The sequence below is a fragment of the Neolamprologus multifasciatus genome, chromosome 4 (genome assembly GCF_963576455.1).
Source record: "Neolamprologus multifasciatus chromosome 4, fNeoMul1.2, whole genome shotgun sequence".
NCBI classification, from domain to species: domain Eukaryota; kingdom Metazoa; phylum Chordata; class Actinopteri; order Cichliformes; family Cichlidae; genus Neolamprologus; species Neolamprologus multifasciatus.
The window spans coordinates 30,667,570-30,688,478 of record NC_140442.1 but is presented as its reverse complement, the minus strand read 5'-3'; the positions used below and the strand labels follow the sequence as shown (position 1 = coordinate 30,688,478).

The 20,909-nt window shown below is 42.3% G+C and overlaps 1 protein-coding gene and 1 long non-coding RNA gene across 9 annotated transcripts in view; one reads left to right on the top strand and one right to left on the bottom strand.

The window, feature by feature from the left end:
• nfixb (nuclear factor I/Xb) overlaps nt 1-20,909 on the top strand; it is a 139,335-nt gene that overhangs the window by 16,273 nt on the left and 102,153 nt on the right. For 4 of the 8 annotated variants that reach the window (XM_085157058.1, XM_085157057.1, XM_085157069.1 and 1 more), the window contains one exon: nt 2,185-2,220. The exons of 3 other annotated variants lie outside the window; for them this stretch is intronic. In XM_085157058.1, coding sequence (XP_085013184.1) covers nt 2,185-2,220 — 36 coding nt within the window. One more of the 8 variants, XM_085157070.1, reaches the window with a different exon arrangement.
• Nucleotides 1-20,909, bottom strand: part of LOC146520819 (uncharacterized) — a 447,384-nt gene that overhangs the window by 403,808 nt on the left and 22,667 nt on the right. The window lies entirely within an intron of this gene.

Here is a 20,909-nt window from a genome sequence, read left to right as displayed (position 1 = left end):
ATTGAGGGATGCAGTTTCCTGCATCTGCAAAATGCACACGTCATATTTAATTCGAGCAATTGTGATCGTTGCTTTGCTGCTATTGTAGACCTGATGACGCGATCAGTGTGAGGGGATATCTCAGAGTGATGATTAAGTAGCGATTTAAACTTTATTTAAATCTGTGTGTGTGTGTGTGTGTGTGCGTGTGTGTGTGTGTGTGTGTGTGAGAGAGAGAGAGAGAGAGCACATCTTTTATATCCGTTCAGTGAAATGATATCAGCATACTACTTTTAGCAGATTGTATTTCATGCACTTTTCCTCCAGTTTATTTGTAATACATGTAAAAAAAAAAATCATCTTTATTCATATTAATTTAGCTGACACGTCACGTGTGCTAACACGCCAAATCTTTCCCTAAACTACAGTTTCCAAAGCGGTGCAAGTTCAGCTTCATGCTTGGCTGGAGATAAATGTCACATTTCAGACTGTTCCTGAAGCTTCTCTCTCCATGCAGTTAATCTGTATCTTTTCTAACCTCAGCCATGTTAAACTGTCATTATTTCTCTCACCAGAGCGTATTTCGCAAAGCCAAATAAAACCCAAAGTCTCCGTTCTGACATGGCGTTCTTCAAGTTTTCATTTCAACATCAAGAAGGTTTTTTGTTTGTTTGTTTTTTATTTTTATTATTATATTGTTGTTGTTATTGCAGGTATTTCCTTCACTGGCCTCCCCCGTGTTAAACAGTTGACAAACAGGACAAACTTGTTTATCCCTCATTGGTTTCGGCTGACAGTGGACCGCCAGGGCTGCTGTTTTACGTGTAATTCATTCCTGATTTTTACAGTGGTTTTATTAAAAAGAAAGAAAGAAAGAAAGAAAAAGTGTTTTCCTCACATTATGAGACTCTGCTACCAGACGGGCCGAGAGGATGTTTCTGGGTTCGTCCCACGCGGACACAAGTCATGTCTGGTTTCCATTTAAATCATTAGTCTCCCCGATCATGATGCCCGTAGAGCCCAGAGAGGCAAGAGTTTATTATTTTCTCATTTAATTCTTCGTTTTATTGAAGAAGCTATTAAAGGCTACTTAGGGTGCTGACTTCAGGACTTGGATGGTGAAGCTGTAATAGTACTGACTAAATTTTATATATATATATATAATCTTTTAACTCTGCAGATGACTTTATCTGCAACATAAAAAATATTGCACAGTCACAGATAATCCCTAAACAAAAGAAGCTTTTATTTACCAACATAAATTTCCCCCTAATTCAAACTAAGTGGCAGCAGAAGCTCACACAGGCTAATGTAGCACACATGGTGCACATGATGGGAACTTACAGTATGTCTTTGACTGGGCATGAAAAGGGATAGAAGCTCATGTCGTATTTCTTGTCATTTTTTAATAATTAGTAGCCTTATGTGTGCGCAAAAACAACTTCCCTCTCCGTGCAAACAACCTCCTCTCTTTTCACACACACGCACTTTCTCTCTCACACAAACACACACATTCACATTCCCTTGCAGCTCCGTCTGCAGACAGAAAGGCACATTTTGTTTATTTAATTGCTGTTAATAATTAAGAAATCGAGCTTGGACCTCGGATATGGCAACACATGTAAACAATCGAATGAATTATTAACTGCGTGCTGGGATGTGACGGAGACTGCGTGATGGAGGCAGATTACCGAGAGAGCCCCGAGAGGAGAGGAGTGTTGGCTGCGTGACTCCCACCGCGTTTCAGGATGTCCTTTCAATGCATATTTATTTATATTTTAATCTTCTATTAGTAAGAATTGGGTTACGGTTCTTTTTGCACAACTATACTTGGGAGTGCTGCTCAGATTATGCGTCGACATAATCGTGTTGTTGTTGTTTTTTTACATAATGCATTTTCACTTTTTCCCTCCTTCTCTCGCTCTTGCTTTTCCCCAAAGTTGTAAGTTCCCAGAAGGCCACAGTGACGCAAATCTTAAAAAACAAACATTTTGGGGAGGAGGGGGATGGGGGTGGTATTCAATGCTTTTCTTAATGTGTTCAAATCATTTATGCAGCTCGTAATGTTGTCATCTCAGACTGTTTTCACTGGTGCGACGTTTTAACTTATTCCTTCCCTCTGCCCTCCCCTCCCTCCCCACCCTCTGCACGCCTGGACGCTGACCCCTGCTCTCCTCGCCTCTTAACACCCTCTCAACACTAAAGTATTACCCTACTCACCTTCTAAACAATGCCTTAGTGGTAAGTCCTGTTTAGTCCCTTTTTATTCAGCATTAGGTGTTTGTGTCTTCTCTTTCTTTTTTCCTTTCCTTTTTTTTAATCTTGGAAAAAGAAACAAAACAAAAGCACTTTTTTCTCCTCCTCCTCACGTAGGGCCTCTCACTCTGACCTGTAGCTGGATTTATTGCAGGAGCGCGCTGATGTTGTTTGGCACACACTTAGCCAGAAATATTTTCACATTATATGCTTTTATTTTGTTAGTGTTTTTATTTATTTATATATATATTTAGTTAAAGAAAAACGGGTAATGATCAAAAACTGACCGCAGGTCCAACACTATGAATAAATGACCGCGGCGGTGAAACCAGATTATATCGGCGCTACTTTCCAAATAATACTTGTAACAATCCGCGAGGAAAGGTCGTTTTCCGTGACTTTAAAGAACTTTATTTTCCTGCGGATCTATTTTCTTATTAGCCATAAGTCGCCTCTGCTCTGAGATCCACGATGTCAGGCTCCGTGACTTATTAGTTTGTCCTCCCGGCCTGAAACGCCACAGTTTCCCCTATCAGCGCTATATTTCTCCAAGAGGATGTATTATATTTTCTTACGTCACCGCCAATCGGTATCTCGCGTTATCAGAGAGACGCGTTTTCAGTGACAACAGAGTATTTCTTGGGGGGGGGGGGGAGGGACGTGAGCTTGTTTATTTTATGTGAACATCTGATAAACAAATGTAATCAATATCTGGACTTTAACGCATTAACTTTAAGTTCACACAAATTTGGTGACCCCCACCCCCCCTGTCCTACCCCCACCCACTTCATCCACTCCCTACACATCCAGGCTGTCTCTCTGTCTCTTCCCATGGTCTGGAAAATGAGTTGGAACAGCTGTTCAGAGGATTAAAATCCGATGGAAGGCTGGTCTGAATAAACAGGAAAATGTTGGATTTTTCAGAAACCTAATGAACAGCGTGTAACCAAGCGTCCACGCGGGACAGCCCATTGTTCACCTGAACGTTTTGGTTAACACCAGTCTGAATGTCTTTACACCAGTTAGCCCCGTGAGTTGTCACCACTGGGCGCCCTTTTCCAGCCACACTGTATTGCTCCCATCCTTTAAAAGTCAGTTAAGGATTGGTCTTAAATTACTCAGGTGGGCATATTTAAATCATGTTATTGTCATGTGATCAGTTTTACAGCTTAATTGCTTTGATTCTACACACACACACACACACACACAGTGTAATCCAGTAAAGCTATAGAGGAAGAAGTGTGGAAAAGAGACACAGCGGCCAGTAAAGCACTCTGCTTCTGGCCACCAGTCAGAAAAAATGAACTCATAGCTCGTTTGATTGACAGGTAGGGCTGATCTACTGTGCTCGCTCGTCTGCTGGTTGTGTGCGCACATGTGTAACTGGAGTGCTGGACTGGCTGTGCTGGTTGTTTTGTGCTGTACAGGCAAAGCTGGACCCTTTCCCCCTCTTCATGGGATACCAGGAGGTCATAATGTCAGACTGCCTGGGACACTGTGTTCCATTTATAACACACAGTCAGTTACAGGCCCATCCGCCTCGAACCCACAACGGCTAAAAGGCTAAATATTACACACACACACACAAATATCACCTCAGGCCTCAAACAAGCAGGTCACTCTGATAAGACGTTGTAAAACTCCAAATGAGAGCTTAAAGCGTGACATGGAATATTTGCATTGAAAGCGCATGACTTAGAGGTTTATGAAGGTTTCTGTGATTTTTGTCAGTCAGAAATGTGACTGAGGGCCACCGTGCGTCAGCGTGCAGACATTTACTGTCGGTTTTTGCAAAGAAAATCAGAGCTCTCTGTGGTGGCAGAGACAAAGACAAGATGAGTCGGGTGCATTTTTGGCAGCAGGGAATATAGATTTGAATTAAGTAGCATGTAGTTTTTATCTCGAGCTGCATGCAGAGAGAGGCAGAAGCAACTGCGTCTCATTCAATATCAGCACAGCTGTCCCAGCATCCGTGGAGAATGGATTCCTACTGCTATTGCCATGGGAGGCTCCAGCCAAGAAGAATGGGAGGATATCCAGTGTGTGCGCTCGTGTTTTAAAAGGAAGGCGAGGAGTGAGAGGGGCGAGGAATATGCTGGTGTGTCTGCGCGCACACATGGCTGTATGTTTGTGTGATTTTTGCATGCGTGTGTCATGTTGTCTCCACCCGCCTCACTTTTCCTTCGCTCATGTCACCTCTGGCATGGATTAGTCTCTGGCACAACCCTGGCAGTGCCGGCGGCCCCAGTGCGGTTCTGTGGTCGCCGATATGTTGTGCCGTTGCCATGGCTACTGAACACACACACACACGGGTGCTAAATTACATAATTGAGCTAGAATATACAGAGGAACACAAAATACTTAGTGTACAATGTGAGCAGAGAGAAGGGAAAACCACCGAGACAAAGTGTTCCTTTACCAGAATATGAACCGAGAGCTCAAAGCTGACATGCATTGGTGAATATCTAAGAGCTTTGTCATAGCTTAACACATCGGTACAGCGTGTTCTTTCCCTTGATTTTGAGTCATAAATCTACATAAGAGTGCTGCCATTATGTGGATGTTTGGAACACAAGGCAGTTGAGGGAAAGGTGTTTGTGGTGGCACACACACCAAAAATGTCTGTTTGATAAGGGCGTGGCAGGCTGAGTTGACACAAACGCATCATTCACATAATTCCTCAAGTTCATCTCATTGTCCTCGTCCTGAGCTGTAGATTGGCCCAACTGGATCGTCGGTGCGCTACGAATATAAAATCTTTGAATTGGAAAAGTAGCAAACACCAAATATCCCCCAACCAGGATTATCAGTAACCCTTAATCCATTGAGTTGCATATTAACCCAGAGTTAGCATCCATTCGAGCTGCGGTGTTGTACACGCAGGGATGCATATTGTGCCAAAAGTAGAACATGTTGCTTGTGATGCTAGATGGCTGTCTCTACCTGTTTCACTCATTGGTAGAATCAATATTTCAAAGATGAATGTGGTACCTTAGTTTAGGTTTTGAAACATCCGTGCCACCTTTGACAGATTTGTCAGTAAAAGAAATAATAATAATAATGGATTGCATTTATATAGCGCTTTTCAAGGCACCCAAAGCGCTTTACAATTACACTATTCATTCACTCTCACACACTGGTGGAGGCAGCTACGGTTGTAGCCACAGCTGGGGCAGACTGACAGAAGCGAGGCTGCCATATCGCGCCATCGGCCCCTCTGGCCAACATCAGTAGGCAGTAGGTAAAGTGTGTTGCCCAAGGACACAACGACCAGGACAGAGAGCCCGGGGATCGAACCGGCGACCTTGCGGTTACAGATGTGCTTCCCTGAACCACGGTCGGTGGTCTCTATTTGAAAAAAAGCTAATTTTTTGGGGGTAGAGCAAAAAAAATTGCAAAAACAGAGTGCTAATTAAATTGTCAAGCATTTGATTAAAATTTTACTTGATGTGAGGAAAATATTCAGCAGAGCCAACCTCTTTATTCCAATAAAGCCCAATATGAGGCGCAACTGTTTTTTGGCCTCAGGAAGAGCAGATGTTCAAACCTTGGACCTCTAACGGCTTGAAAAGGATCAAGATCTGAACTCTCATGAAGAACTGAGGCATAATTTTAATTTGCATAGCAGCTTTAGTGTATTTATTTGCTGCTATCGCTCCGTTGTTAGTTCATAATTGCATATCAGTTTGACAACAGTGCGTGACATGTTTATGTCGAAGCAACAAAAGAAGTCCAGTAGACAAAACTGTCACTGCTATAAAAGGTTTTAGTCAATAAAGTCGTGATGCGGATTGTGAAATGAAAAATGTTGTACATTTCTCAGTGTTTAGTTAGTTTTGTCTCGTGTTTAGAGCCACCGACGGCCAACTCAGAAACGTTTCTAAGCGTGCTTTGTTCTTGTGTTGAGTAAATTTGAACGACTGCCAGTATCAACACACGGCGCGAACGTTGACAGTAATTCATTCTCTGCTCTTTCTCTTTAATCAACAGCATTTCCGTGAAAAGACAAGCCGAGTGATATTGAAGTTCTTTTGTGCCCCACAAAATAGAAACGAAAGGCCAAAACCCGCGAGTGGGGCGAAACAGCCGCTGGATCAGTCTGTCACAAGTCAACAGGAATAGATAGAGATTTGTTTTGCGGATCATTGACAGCCCACTCAAGGTCACTTCAGTGTGGGCAATCTGGGCATGTTGTTTGGCCTGTCCTGCCTGTCTGTCTGACCTACATCTCACTGCTCTGGCTAAATATATACAGTGGACCCCTCATTACAAAGCTTCCAGATTAATCTGGATGAAATCTGAGCACCGTTCTCCCCCGCCGTGTCTGACTGCAGTCTCTCTTCACAGACCTCCACGGGCTGACTTTCTATCTCACCCAGTCTCTCAGACACTAATATTCAAAAACTAAAGAAATAAACGAAGCTGGCAGATGAAGGCTTTCATACAAATGTGGCACACACTTATGCGTTATCATCTTGTAAATAAGATAAAAGCCACAAAGGCTTCTGCTTGTTCAGAAACAAACGTCTACACGTACAGTACAGCATTTCTGCAAATTCAGTCCTAATGTCGGCTATATACGCTATGTTTTGCTGGGCTTCAAGCCTGAAGCACCTGCACATACTTAATTACACAAGACACAGGTGTGCATTCTTTCAGAAAAAATCCCACCGATCACGCCTCTGTTGTTGCAGTAGACTGTTTACTGTATTTAATTAACCACAGTATTTAAAAGTAGTCACACAGTCCTGTGAAATGAACTCCAGTACCCTTTTAGTGATACTGCCCCCCAGCCTAGACATGTTTATTTAGAAACATTTAATACTGCTGATTTTATAAAAGGGGATGTTACTGCTTTAATTTTGATAAAGAAGCAAAATATCAGTCATAATCCATCTTTTTTGGCTAATTTATCCAGTTTATTTTTGGCTAGCTTATACGCTTTAGCTAACAAGTGCAGTCATTTTTCTAATGGTTTTAGCTAATTGTTGTTTACTGCTACTAAATAAAACATCAAAGAGCTTTGGTCTGGAGAATCGAACATTGAAAAGACTTTATTAACATTAACATATGAAATATTAAAAACTCGTATTCAGATGTCACTCAGTTAGCATTTGCTTTTAAGCTAACAGTTTTAGCTCCTTTAGCAACAACGTTCAGTTAGCTGAGCTGTCTGTCGCTACACCTGAGTATTTACCCATTACAGCTGCTATTTTTTTCATCTGTTAAGCTATTTAAAAATATTTTAAAATTATTTTTAGTTTTCTGTTTCAACCCTCTACACATTATTTTAGCTAAAGGTTAAGTTTTCATTATGTTTAACTAATTGTTTAAAATTCTCTCTCACACCCATTGCTCTAATGCATTGTCAAGAGTCACACATAGTCACAGCTAACTCAGTAAATTGATATAAACAGCATTTCTATTGCTTCAAATTAATTGAGCGTTTCTAAATTCTTTCCACGTACCTTCTGGCAATAGCAGAAACACCCCCTGGGGCACTCTACCATATATACGGGAAGGCACCAAAACACATTTTTCACTGTTAATCTTCAGTGTGTGTGTGTTCTACCCATCCTTGTATCACTAGGCTAAAGAGACATCTCTGCGCACCTGGTAGAGCCTGGAGAGGTAATAATCATTTGGATAATTTGGATACAAAGACTTCATCAGTTAATTAGGAAGCGGTGGCGGTGTCTGGGATGGAATGACATCACGTGGTTATGATGTCATGGCATTAATCATCTTTTCACCACTTCTTTAGTTCCCCTTTGAGTAGAGGAGGGATAATGGGGCGCTGATTGGCTCGTTGATTTTACCTCATATTTCCCGAGGCTTTACAATCACACTGGATTACCTCATGCTGTAGGCAGGGAAGTGATCGAGGGCTATGCTGATCCATAGACCATGCAGGAACTCCTTAGACTGCGAGCCCAACACTGATTAAGTCCCGGGCTTTAACGTTACATCAACATTTCAGATGTACTTTTTTCTCTTCCAGGAACATGGCTTAAAGATTGTGACTGGGCTTACGAGGCATTTATTGGGTTAATGTTGGAGGGAAAATCTTTTCCTGTCTTGGGGGTGGGTGGAGGAACGTTGACGCTTGGAGGCTTATGAACCCGCAAGTCAAACAGTAATGAAAACAGTTGTGACCTGATTTCAAGAGGCGGGGAAAAGACAGTGTAGAGGGGGGAATGAGCATTTTAAGATATAGACAAAAAGCTGCAGAAGATATCTGGGGCTGGCAAGGCTGCGTGCCTCTCTACGTTCTTTCTTTCTTTTCTTGCTTTCTTTCTTACTCACTCGCTCCCCTTCATGTCTTCCTGCTACCTTCCCTCTCTTTTTGTCTGTGCATCTAACTCGGCCACCCCGTCCAGCAAGGAATAGCTGTCACCCTAGGGAACAGAGCGCTAGAGCTTGCTCTTCAGAGCAGGAAGCTGGCTTGGGGCCAAGGGTGGAAAATCTATACCCGGTTGCATAATATAACATATCTTTACCTCAGATGAACTCTGAGGAGGCCTGGCAGCTGTGAGCAAACGGAGCTGCAGGGCGGGAGTTTGTGTGTTATTAACTGACTCTGTTTGTGTGGAAGTGTCTGTGTATGTGTCGGGTATGAGTGCACGCTCTATGCTTCTTGTAACTTGTGTTTGCTGGCCGGCGCTGCAGGCCCAAGGCTGTTTCAGACCCCCTTGACAGTGGAGCCGAGTACAGTAGAGTCAAATAGAGCCTTGTTGAAATAAGTGGGGAGTAGAGTAAAGTTGAGTAGAGGAGACCGAGGCCAAGGAGGGCTCAGGGTTAGATTCAAACACAACTCTGCGGCTTCTACTTTTGGCTCGGGCAGCCGGTAACTACCATCCCTACTCCAGCTGCAGCGTACTCGGGGAGGGAATTCAGATATAAACTTTCTGCTCTGTTTAGGCTCAGAGAAATAGCTTCAGGATTAGTGTGTGTTACATGGAAAGTTGTATATTTGACTGGAAAATTCAGCGCAGGATGAGGATTTCATGTCACTGCTAAAATATAAAACACAGATGGGCCAGATTTAACTTTACTCTGCGAGTTCAGGGACGTTCCCCGCTCGTCTAATGCTCATCATGACAGCTTCCATGGTGCATTCATCCCACTGCCTTCCCTTTATTAAGACGTCACTCTGGTCTGGGTATTATCTCTAAAGGAGGCGTTTGGAGGGGACAAGGAGCGAAATGTCCTGATAGCATTCGGCTGTCTAACGTGTCAAGCTTCTGTCAGTCCCTCTGCATCTCGAGAAAAGCCCAGTGAAACTCAAAGCCGGCCTCATTACAGTCATCATCTGGAATAAAGTGCAATCATCACCGCCACCTGTGGAAAGCTGCGGTGGAGAAAAGACTCTCACAGGCCTTATAGAGCGGTCTGCTGGACTCGCGTATCAGTTCACAAACACATTTTATATCATTGGTGTTATTTTTCCCCCCACTTCCATCTGCACACCTGAACACAAATATATCAAGCCAGAGTTAGCTCTCATATGGGGACCACAAATTGACTGGATATTGCCGCCAGGCTGTGGAGATTTATGATGAAAGTGAATAGGGATGGTGTGGGCGGGGATGCAGAGGTGCATATTATGGCGCCTTTTTTTTTTTTCCTTCTGTCTTGGAAGAGCTGATGGTCTTGAGAATAGCATAGAGGAGTACAACAACAGCAGAGCTGTTTTCCTTTTTCATTTTAGAAAGATTATAGAAAGAAATTCAGCACAAAGAGAAAAGAGGGGGAAACGGGCGCGAATGAAAGAGGCCATAGTCTGTGTATTGTAAATACAGTAGACTGGGGAGCATTCCACATCCTTTTATTTTTTTTTCTACCAGCATGATTTGTTTGATTTACTCTCTATCAATCAGCGGAGGATGTATTTAAACGGACTTGAAGTATATTTGAGAAAGCCTCTTTATAGCTGTGGCTGTTTGTATTCTCCTTTTACTTTCCTTGGAAGCAGACCGTGATTAAAACAGACGATACAGGCGTATTGTGTTTCCTAGGGGATTGGAAGGAATGCAAATGCATCATAACCATATTATACTAGTTAGGAGTGCTTTGTGTTGCCAAGCCTCTGGATACAGGAGAGAGTAGACACAGTTACTCTAAAGAGTCCCGAATGCCACAAGTGCAACAACAGGAGAGGATATTTGACACTGCTGGACCGTATTTGACATTTCATCGTATACACACGGCGCCGCATAAAAATACAAAACTTAACGCAGGAAGCCCCCCCCAAAAAAAGTTTTGCTGTGTATATATGTGCGTGGAGCGCCGCAGAATCCATTTGGCATTTTTGTTGTGAGGGAAGCATGCTGCTGGTGGGACTTTGGCCTGCACAATCCCTTCTCTGTTAAAACAATGCGGCAGTTGTCCTCACTAACCTAATTACTCTCTCCAGGGGGAGAAAGGCAACAGCACCAAATCCCATAGTTAGGAGCTCTGATCTGGGCCCTGCTGTAAGAAAAGGCCTCATTCATTTCCCTCCCTCCGTCCAGCCACACATGCACAGGCTCACACAAACACTTTCTATTTTTCACGGCGATTGGATTCAGCCTGAAAGAAGCTAATGGTTCGCTAATGCGCCCCGATATTTCTTTTGATATGTGTTTTTTTTGTGTCGCTGTAACAGTTAATGACATCATTCTGATAATAAAGAGTTTGTGTTAGCCCTGCGAGGTGGAAGATGACCCTAACCACATCAGAACAGGTTTTTTTTCTCTTAATTTGTTCCCATGATTGTTGGGAATCAAAGAAAAAATAATAATAATTGTAACTGACTTGCATAAAAAATTACATTTTGATATTTTTTTATTTTTTTTATTTTTGCTATGCTCTAAAACAGGGTTCGGGCCATCGCTGACGAGCCCAATGAAAAATTCATTAGCAGGAAATGTTGTTTATTAATGATGTAGCTTTGACCCAACGTCAAACATGTCCAGTGGTTTACTTTGAAATGCTCTCAGTGATAGAAATGACTAAAATCAGCTAAGATCCCAACACGTAACCATATAAAACAGTGATATGAAAAAGAAAATCCCACAAACACAAAGTCAAACCCTGTTTTATGTCAGTGCTGATTTTTCTTTTCATGCTAAAATCCAGAAAGCTACTTTTGCACGATACAGAAGTGAAGGATGCACCTTTAAACCATGTAAACATGTTGACATTTAAAACAGATACACCTCATACACCCAAACACAAGTTGTCAGTTGATATATATTGAGGAGTATATATCTCAAAGAAATAGCTGAGATATTCCCTTTTTAATGTTTATTAATGTAGAGGTTTTTCTACATGCATATTTATATTATTCCAGCTGTGTAATACCACAATATCATATGTAGTATCTGTATATAAACTGTCCCTCACAGCTTTGTTTAGGTTACTACACCCTTGCCAAACACAGAAAGAAGCTTAGCTTCATTATTATTGATGGTGCGTTCATCGCTGTTTGTTGTCAGAGTCATTTGTGGGGAGTAACCTTAAATATTGGCACAAACCTCGCCTTTCTTGTTCCACATCTATCCTTTGTTTTGTCTTTCTCACCCTCCCTAATCGCTCGTCTTTCATCACTGCCCACCGTCACTTATTGGCACCACATTAGGCTTCTTTAAAACTTTATTACAGCAGCTTCAGACGAGGAAGTCCGCAGAGCAAGAAGGAAAATGGGCATTTGTGTTGGTGTGTGTGTGTCGTGGCGTTCACTAAGAAAAGGAAAGGGTGTTAAAACCTTAATTCTCCCTCAACCAACCTGTTTGGGTTTTGTTTATTTGTCGCTTCTCTCTCAGGAAGATTAGAAAAGCCATTGTGTTGAGGCTTGGGAAATAAGGCTTCTAAGTTTATATTTGGAGATTGTTGCGGTGCTGCGTTGTTGGTTTAGACTGTCGGGGTTTAGACGTCTTTGTTTGTTTATATGGAAAAAGGAAAATTTTTACTGAGATGGAGATTTCTCTCGCAGGGGAGACCTGCACACTTACAAGAGCATCATGAAAAATGTCGACTATTGACCGGCATTGATTTGCATTTTTTTCATTAAATGGTTTTATTTACTGTATGATGGAGCATGCTTAGAATAACAAGCTCAACAGACCGCATGTCCTATTCTCAGGGCGTGTAAGGAGACAGTAATGTTTGTGTATACATGCATGTGTGTGTCTGGCCGTGCAGTGTTTGTCTTAGGTCCCAGCTCCTTTCCTGTGGTGTGTGTGGGCTTGAATCGGTCCAGCCTGTGTGGACCCTGCGCCCTGTTTGTGCGCCTCTCGACACTCACCCTACGGCACAAACGGAAGCTCTGCTTTAACAGCGTGATCGTGGCTCCAGCCCGCTTTATTAAACCCACGGCTGTCCTTTTATGCTCCTTTTTTCAGTCTATGCATCTTTCCAACTAATCTATTAACCTTTGCGGTTTATATAGCCTCTATGCCAACTTGTGAAACTGCCCTGTCAGTGGCAGCCATGATTGACCTTCTCCTCAGTCACATATTTAACCCTTTCTTTATCGCTCACTGAGCAGACCCTGAAATGTTTTTTCTGCTTCTTTTTAAATGTGAACCCAACTCGATCTTTTCAGTGTGACCCTGCTGGATATACTGCGCAGCCCTCGCTGAGTACGTCTCCACAAACCTTTTAATGAATGGAAATGCGAAAAGTGGCGACTAATTGCTGGAAATAGATCCCCTATTCTTTCATTCTAATTTCTTATTTCTTTTGCCCTCCTGCTCTTTGTATTTATTGTGTTCTTTTAGCCAGGAGATGTCCTCCTTTATCAGGGCTCGTGCAGACACAAACAACCACACCTCTGTCAAATATTCGCCCCCGGTTGGTGCTTTTTGTCCACAGAGGGCACAAAGCAAAGTACGGGCCTACAAGCTCTGCAGTGAGCTTTACTCTGCGTCTGGGATCCACACATGCAGGACCTCAGATTATCAGGGTTTAATTATTAACTTACGGTTGAGGCTCAAGCTCGGCGATTCGGATTATTACAAGTTAAAGATAATAAAGAATATATAGACAGGAGGCTTTGGGGGGGTGCACACAGACGTGGTGGGTGAGACAGTGGGGGTTGTGAGTTAGGGATGGCAGCAAAGCATTTGCATAAAGGGCAGGGCATCATGCCCAATGGTGGAAAAGGTTGGCATCACGCCTTTCAGACTGGCAGAGAGGGAAGACTGGAGAGAGAGAGAGAGAGAAAGAGAAGGGGGGGTTGTAGTCAATAGTGCATCCCTTGTTCAGAAAGAGGAGGTCCCTAGCTGTTGGCAGGAGAGCAGGCTAAATCTCTGGTTTGATTGTGTGCTAGATTGCCCCTTTATTTGTCTGATTGCAAAGCGTTCAACACTGCATTAGTAGTGGGCTTTACTTTCCTGGAGCCTTTATTCAGGAGGGAGTTTTTCTGTCTTGGCCTGCTCTGCGATTGTCACTCCACATATGTCTCAGAGTTTAGATTGTGTGCAATCATCAGGCAGTTTGGGAAAGTTTCTGACCTGTCTGTTTTATCAAGCCTCGGCTCTTTATCCGCAAGCCTCCCGCTAAGGTTAACGACAGTGTTGATTTAACTCGATGCCATATTCAGATGTGATTTCGAAGATAAATACAGACCGGAAGACAACTGCAGGGAGGCAGGCAGCGGCTTCTGCCTGTCTGTGTGTGTACGTCTCTTACCTTCTGCTTCTCAGAGCCACAACACTGCTGCTCCCTTCACGCCGTCTGTGGTTCTGGCGATCTGAAGGCAGCACGAAGTGAAAGGGACAACTATGTAGTGCAAGCATGTTATTGCTATCCCTGAGTTCCATAAGTGATGTGTATGGAGTCTGAGCTTTCTCCACATCGCGCACAGCCTGCGGTCATTATGACCGCTAAGAGTGTGATGCCTGCAAACTCACTGTGACCATAAACCTCAATAAGCCTTTTCATTAGGCATCTGTGGGAGCTAATTAGCACTAGTCATGGGAGGTTACTGTCTACGTGAGTAAATAGATTTTTCCTTAAATTTACGCTTTGATCAAAGACAGTCAACGAGAAGTTTGGCTTTCATTTTGTCAGAAAAATCGGAGGAAATTTGTTAATGTTGGTGTGAAGTGTAGACGTATGGTCAGCGTTAAGATGTTTTAGTGCAAAGTAAATTATTCCAAACATACACTGTGCGACGAGCAGAGAGCTCAGCATTTCCACGAGGCTGAACTTGTAGACAGAAAGATGCACAAGAATAGTCTCTTTGGTGAGGGGGCACAGCCATAACAAGCTGAAGAAAAAACATCGTGCGACAAATAAAAACGTCCCTTTACAAGTAAAATCATAGTTAATTACAAATGAATGTCTTTATGTTAAAAAAGATCTAAATTATATTATATTTCATTGTGAAAAATATTTCTTTGTAAAATGTAAGCAACATGCAAATAACTCCACAACCACTACATCGATTTATAGAGTGTTAAAAAAGAATATTTACAAAGTATCCATGTGTTAAAGCAGCAGAAAATTGATACAATTCAAACAAATACATTTTACTGTGTGCTTTGTGTGGAAACATAGTTTCATATTTTAGAACAGATTTCTGTTACTTAATGTAACTGTTTGAGGTGTGTTGTGTTACCTAATGGCCAAATCTTTGCCAAATCTAGAGATATTTGTATTTCCACTGCATGTTACTTACACAATTTTACACCACTAGATTACAAAGAGGAATAACTGGCTCCATTTAACAGTTCTTCACCATTAAAAAAAAAACCTAATTTTGTCTGTAATTTTACTCTGTGTTCTCCAAATATAAATAAAAAGTTTACTAAATATAAACATATTTTAATAGCAAGCCAGTTACAATTACTTCTTCTACTATCCTGGTCAGTTTCTGCATAGAACAGTGTGACATGAGTCTCCCACACTCTCGGTACACAAGAAAATTAAAAAAAAAAAATTCCCCTTGTTTCAAATAAAACTTGTAAAAATGAAGCTTTACATTATAAGCCTTCATTTCCAGACAGTACACATGTAGCTGCACACTGACCAGTTATTTATACACATGCACAACAATAATACAGTGTCAGTATATAAACACGTATACAGTTCATGTAATTACTACAACAATACTTATTCAGCTTCACCTTTACAGGTCACACTGGTTCTGTTTCAGCGTTAATAATACAACATGTAAAAGTTAAGTTAGAGTTCTTGTCATTAGTAAATATTGATGATAATAACAAGATTTTAATTACATGACTTTTAATTTATTTTCTATAATTATGTAATAAAGCTTTTAGGAGGCTGTGTTCCCCCATCATTTGACAGAATATGGGAATAAAGTCTCTTAATAGCTGCCATTAACAAAGGAAATGTTAAAGGCCTCAAACCCTGTTCCATATATTTATTTCATTGTTGGTTTAAAGCAGACTTAAAATTATGAAATTATCCTGTAAAGCTATTTAGGGGTGGCACAGCTGTAAAAGCAGGTTATTTTACAGAATCAGAATTATAATGGACTAATATGGTACATGATAAAAATCTGACACCAGCCGAAGGCGTAATCAGCCCTTGTGCATGCTTGTAAATCCACGCGAACCCAAACATTGTGCACCTGGTGTAGGGAGGGCGGGACTCCAAACTTTAGGAGCATTTTCCGACCATCGCAAACACCAGAAATCGCGGTGTCGGCTTCAGAAAATTCAGATGATGTTTTAATTCTCCTGCAGTGCGAGAGCGCGACGAGTTTACCTTCAAACGGGCAACAATCAGCAACGCCTCGGTTTGAAAACACAATCGTGTTGTTTCAGCTCACTTTCTTCTCCCAGCAGTGTGTGAAAGGCTGACTTTGGCATTTCACACTCATGTCTTTGAAAAGAGGAGTAAAGCCCTACAGCTTTGCTAAGCGGCAAGTTAACACATGAACCTGAAGATCCTTTTCATTTCGGGCAGTGTTGAAATTTTAATTCCAAATACTAAAAGGGATTTTTTCATGAGAGGGGTTATGGTGTAACATCGCTCCGCTTTAAGCCTATTGATAAATCGCTCTGCTTGTAATTCTCTGTGATGTGTGTCAACCAGACTGTTTAGATCAAAGATAGATGTGATGTATGGCGATGGCGACGAGCGCCTGGCTGCTTATAGACTGTTTGAATGACATGATATCTCACTTCTAGCCTGCTCATCAAACATGTATCACTTTCCATCAAACCAAAATAGGAATGTGGGATCAAAGAGAATGAATTTGTTAAATGCATTTCTTTGTTGCAGGCCAGGCACAACGTGTTTACCGATTACTGAGCTGGTTTTTACCAGGGTAGGAAATTAACACTCGCCACCAGCCAAATGCTGCTAAAAGCTGGCTGTGGTTTGTAAGTTTGTCTCCACTAGCAGCCACTTTGGCAGCTTTTTTATTTGGATCTTGGGGAAATTGTGAGAATTAGTTGGTGGTGTTTTTTTTCTCTTTTTTTTAACAAGAGGTGAGGCAAAAACAACAAAAAGAAGGCATAATGTCTTAGTCTGGTCAGTAGTATCACCGTCACTGGCTGCAGTGTGAGCAGCAGTAGTCTGTTGGCTCGCACAGTGAGAAAACACTCAGTCATGGCTGTAGTGGTGGTGCTGAGTCGGCCTGTCCCGGCATGGTTAGTCACTCACGCACACGTGTTAGTGAGATGCAGGGCGGTTTCTTCACCCAGCATTCTTTCTAGGCAGGGGAAAGGGTTTTGGAGCATGCGATTGCATGTGCATTAATGCATGCGTGGAGCTCCAGGCTGCAGAGATGTCATGGTGTCAAAGGTGAGTCCAGAGTGCGACATCGCCACAATCCGCATGTTACCGAGCAGGCCGATGCGACATGCACGTATGTTGCAGCTGTGCATTACCCCACTCCTCTGTCCTCGCTCATCGATACTGACGTCTTCATCCAAGTACATCTGCACGCCTCTACTTGTGTCATACCACCTCGAGCGGGAACAAATATTGTTTTATAAACTCTCTGCTGAGAATCCTCAAAACAAAATAGCCTCAAGTCATCAGCTTCAACACTTACAGATGAGGTGTGTTCAGTTGTGCTCTTCGTGTGTATTCACATTCAGTCTGCGCTGCGCACTTTCACTTAAAGTTGAGTGCTCATGTTAACGCCAACGCTCCAAATGGCCCAGGACCATTTTGGAGTGCAAGCCGGGTGAGCGCAGCTCTTTGTGGGGACTGGAATGTGCCGTGCGTGCCTCTTCTTCTCTTCAGCCCCTCTCCCACCTCACCCCGCCCCACCCCGGGCACGTTAGCACGCAGCCGCCACAAATTGCTTGCAGATTTTTCACACATAGTAACGTGCTGGTTTGTAAACTCAGATAAGTGCAACCAATGCACGGCGTGAGCTCCATGGATGTCTACGCATCACTCGCTTGCTTAGAAACAGAGTAAAGGGTGCTCCGAGATACCCCTTCCCCCCCCCCCCCCCCCCCCTTTTTTTTTAATGTTAGCCTGAGCCAGGAGTGGTTACCGTGGGTGATAACAGCAGAGGGTCATGCAGTGGGCCGATTCATTACAGACCATCAACCAAAGGATGGCGTACTTTGTGGCATCAGGGGAAACAGTTTCTTCACACTTTAGCACCAATCTGTGAAATTTTAAAATGCAGCTAGAGTTCTCCAAGTGCTTTCCTCCTTCTCCAAATGTACACCTGACTGCCTCATCCTCACTCTCACAGGCCTCGAACATTTTTGCACTCTAAAATAAATGACTGACTCTCCTCTGCGTCCCTCCTAACCCTTTTCTCCTCCAACACCTTCCTCACACCCTGGCTCTCTGTCAGCCAGGGGTCAGCGGGGGAACCGGTGTCAGGCTTCGTCCGGGTCAGGGACACTCAGGTGGTCAGGAGAGGATGCAGCCGAGCCCCGCCAGCCCAGAGCTTCCTCTTAATGAAGGGGCCAGGCAGCTGGAAGGCCCTCGGGTTGTGCACACTACTGGCTTAATTGGCCTAATGAGATGCAGCGAGGCCTCCGCGAGGTCAGGTGCCACATGATGGGAGGACCTGCTGCTGGGTTCAGAAAGAGTTTTACTATCATGGGTTTTGTGGGTCTTGTGTGAAAGTTACCTGATGTAGACAAGTCATTCTCGTATTCTGGGCATGGCAAACACTTTGTTTGTTAAACAAAATTCAAGCCAGGGATTTATCATAACAAAAAAAATGCAAAAGAAAAGAAAAAAAGAAAAGCATTTCATTGTGCCAGAGTTTTGATTATTTGGCTGAAGGATCTGGACTTTAGAGCAAAAGCTCACTTTCACCGCCATCGTTTCTTGGAAAAGTTGGATGGCTAAAATCACAAACTGACACTTCTAATCTCTGTGTTACTTTTAATTGCATGCATTCAACCTGTTTTTGTTTAAGGACAGGAAAAAAAGAATTGTGAATACGCGAGACGGCCTTCAGCTTCTTGCTTGATTGAGTCTTGATTTATCCTTTTTTATGGCAACCACATACAAAGACACAAATACTCAGAAATTATGTATTGAGGTGCTGACGTGACTGAAAAATGCCAAAAAGCAAAAAAAGCAAAACTAATTTATTTTTAGATTCGATTCGACTAAATTAAATAGAATAGTGATATTATATTTAGTATGTTTTTGTCAATAATGTTTTAATTATTAATGAATGAAAAAATATAATAAGATATCAATTATCTTAAAATGATGGACTCCTCCATTGTTTATTCAAACGGAGCTTAAAATGCAAAGGAGCACTAATGAATCCAACTCTGGGATGTTTTTCACAGTTAAGAGCCTTTTCTGTCCTCGCTGAAAGAGTTAATCTGAAGTTGGCAGCCAACTCCTCTCAGTCTCTGTCAGACGTGCGGAGAATTGGAAAAATAAAGGACTTAAAAATCATTTCTTTTGTCTTGTCATAGGCAGCATTCAGCTGTGGCTTAATCTGGACGATTTGACTATTTTTAAAAAAAATATATATTTCAGTTTGAATAAAAAGCCGAAACCTTTGCGATTGAAACTGTGATCTCTGATTTATAAATACAAATTGATTTAATTTGGGGTTATCGACTCTGAGTGGGCCAAGTGTTTATTTTTATATACGATAACTGGGGGAGGGAAAAAGGCAAATTTAAAGATTTAAGGGGGGAAATGCGTTAATGTCGCGAAACCTGAACTGAATCCCATATGCTGAACCGTCCCGGGTCATTCAGAGCCACGCTGGCACTGCATCTGCGTGACAGGCTACATTTGAAATACATATCCGGGTGTTTCAGGGTCTCCTCTCTCTGTATTAATTGACGTCGGGGTTTCAGTAACGGTGTAGCACAAATGTGTAGCTTGCGGGGGATGTGCCAGGCCGTCTCCAGATTTTCTATTTTTTTTAATTTACATGTTTTTCCTGCCAGGGTCCGTCAACGATATCGGCCCTGTTTTATTTATTTATTTAAACATTTGTATTTTAAGTTCCCTTTTATGGCGGAGAAGAAGAAGAAGAAAAAATAAGTGGAAGAAGAAGAAAAAATAAGTGGTAGCAGAAGAAGAAGAAAGTGATGGCGCAGCTTTAATTGTTTTGGCTCTTATTATTGGGGCCTGGGCGGTTTTGAGCCAGAGAAAATAAGCCCTGCCTTTCACTGGGTGGATATCGGTGTGTTTATGAAACTGAGGGATAGTTTGTCCCTTTAACAGGCATTTGTTTGGTCACAGCAGCGGTTTTTTTCTTTTAAGCGGACGGTTAGTTGAGGTGAAACGGCGCGAACTGGTACGTTTGAAGCAGAGCATGTATTTCGTATTCATATTTTCTTTTAATTATTATTATTATTATTATTATTATTATTATTATTAATAATAATATCACTGAGTAAATCCCGTCACCTCCGACTGCTAATTGATAATAGGCTAATAATTAAAGCTAAAGGCCACGCGCATGTGGCCCTAATTTAATTTCCGGGTAAGAAGATTAACCCTGAGACACTTTCCATGATGGGTTTATGCCGCTTCGATAGACCTAAATAACCATATAGGTTCTTCCAACACAGCAACATGAAGATTACACAATATAGGCGAGGTGTGGAGCAGCAGATAGTGCAGACATGCAAATGGAAAACACGGGGTTGCCCCCCTCCCCTTTTAAAATCTGGGACTTTAGAAAATCCGCAGTTTTCTTCCTGAAAAATGTTTTTTTTCTTCTACTTCTTCAGCAAGTGAAAGGCAAACAGCATAGCGAAGAGAAAATGACTTAAAACTCCTTGTAGTCAAATTTCACTGACATTTGAATGGTGGTTTATTTGCATTTTGGCAAGGTCACCCAGAAAACCTTAATTCCCACTGAAAAGCAGACACACTGGAAAATACATTCAAGTGTCAGTTATCTCCTCCTGCTACACTAAGTTTGTGCAGGTGGTGATGGATGCAAATATATCTTGACAGCGATGCCAAACGCAGTCATGCTCCACCGTGAGGTTCTTTTGTTACGTTATCCAGCGATATATCAAACTTTTGGCTGATTGGAGATAAACGTGGAGGTGTTAGCAGATGATGGGTGAGCGTCAGTGTTTCGTTACGGGCTCTGGTGATGGAGCTGAAATGCATTGCTGTGTGGAGGATGCTCAGCCTGACAGGATGGTGCGATTGTATGACCTTTGACAGTCTGCAGGCCTCTTCTCATGAAATCATCACTTAAAGACTTGCTAGAACTTAAAGTTGACTAACTGTGGCCT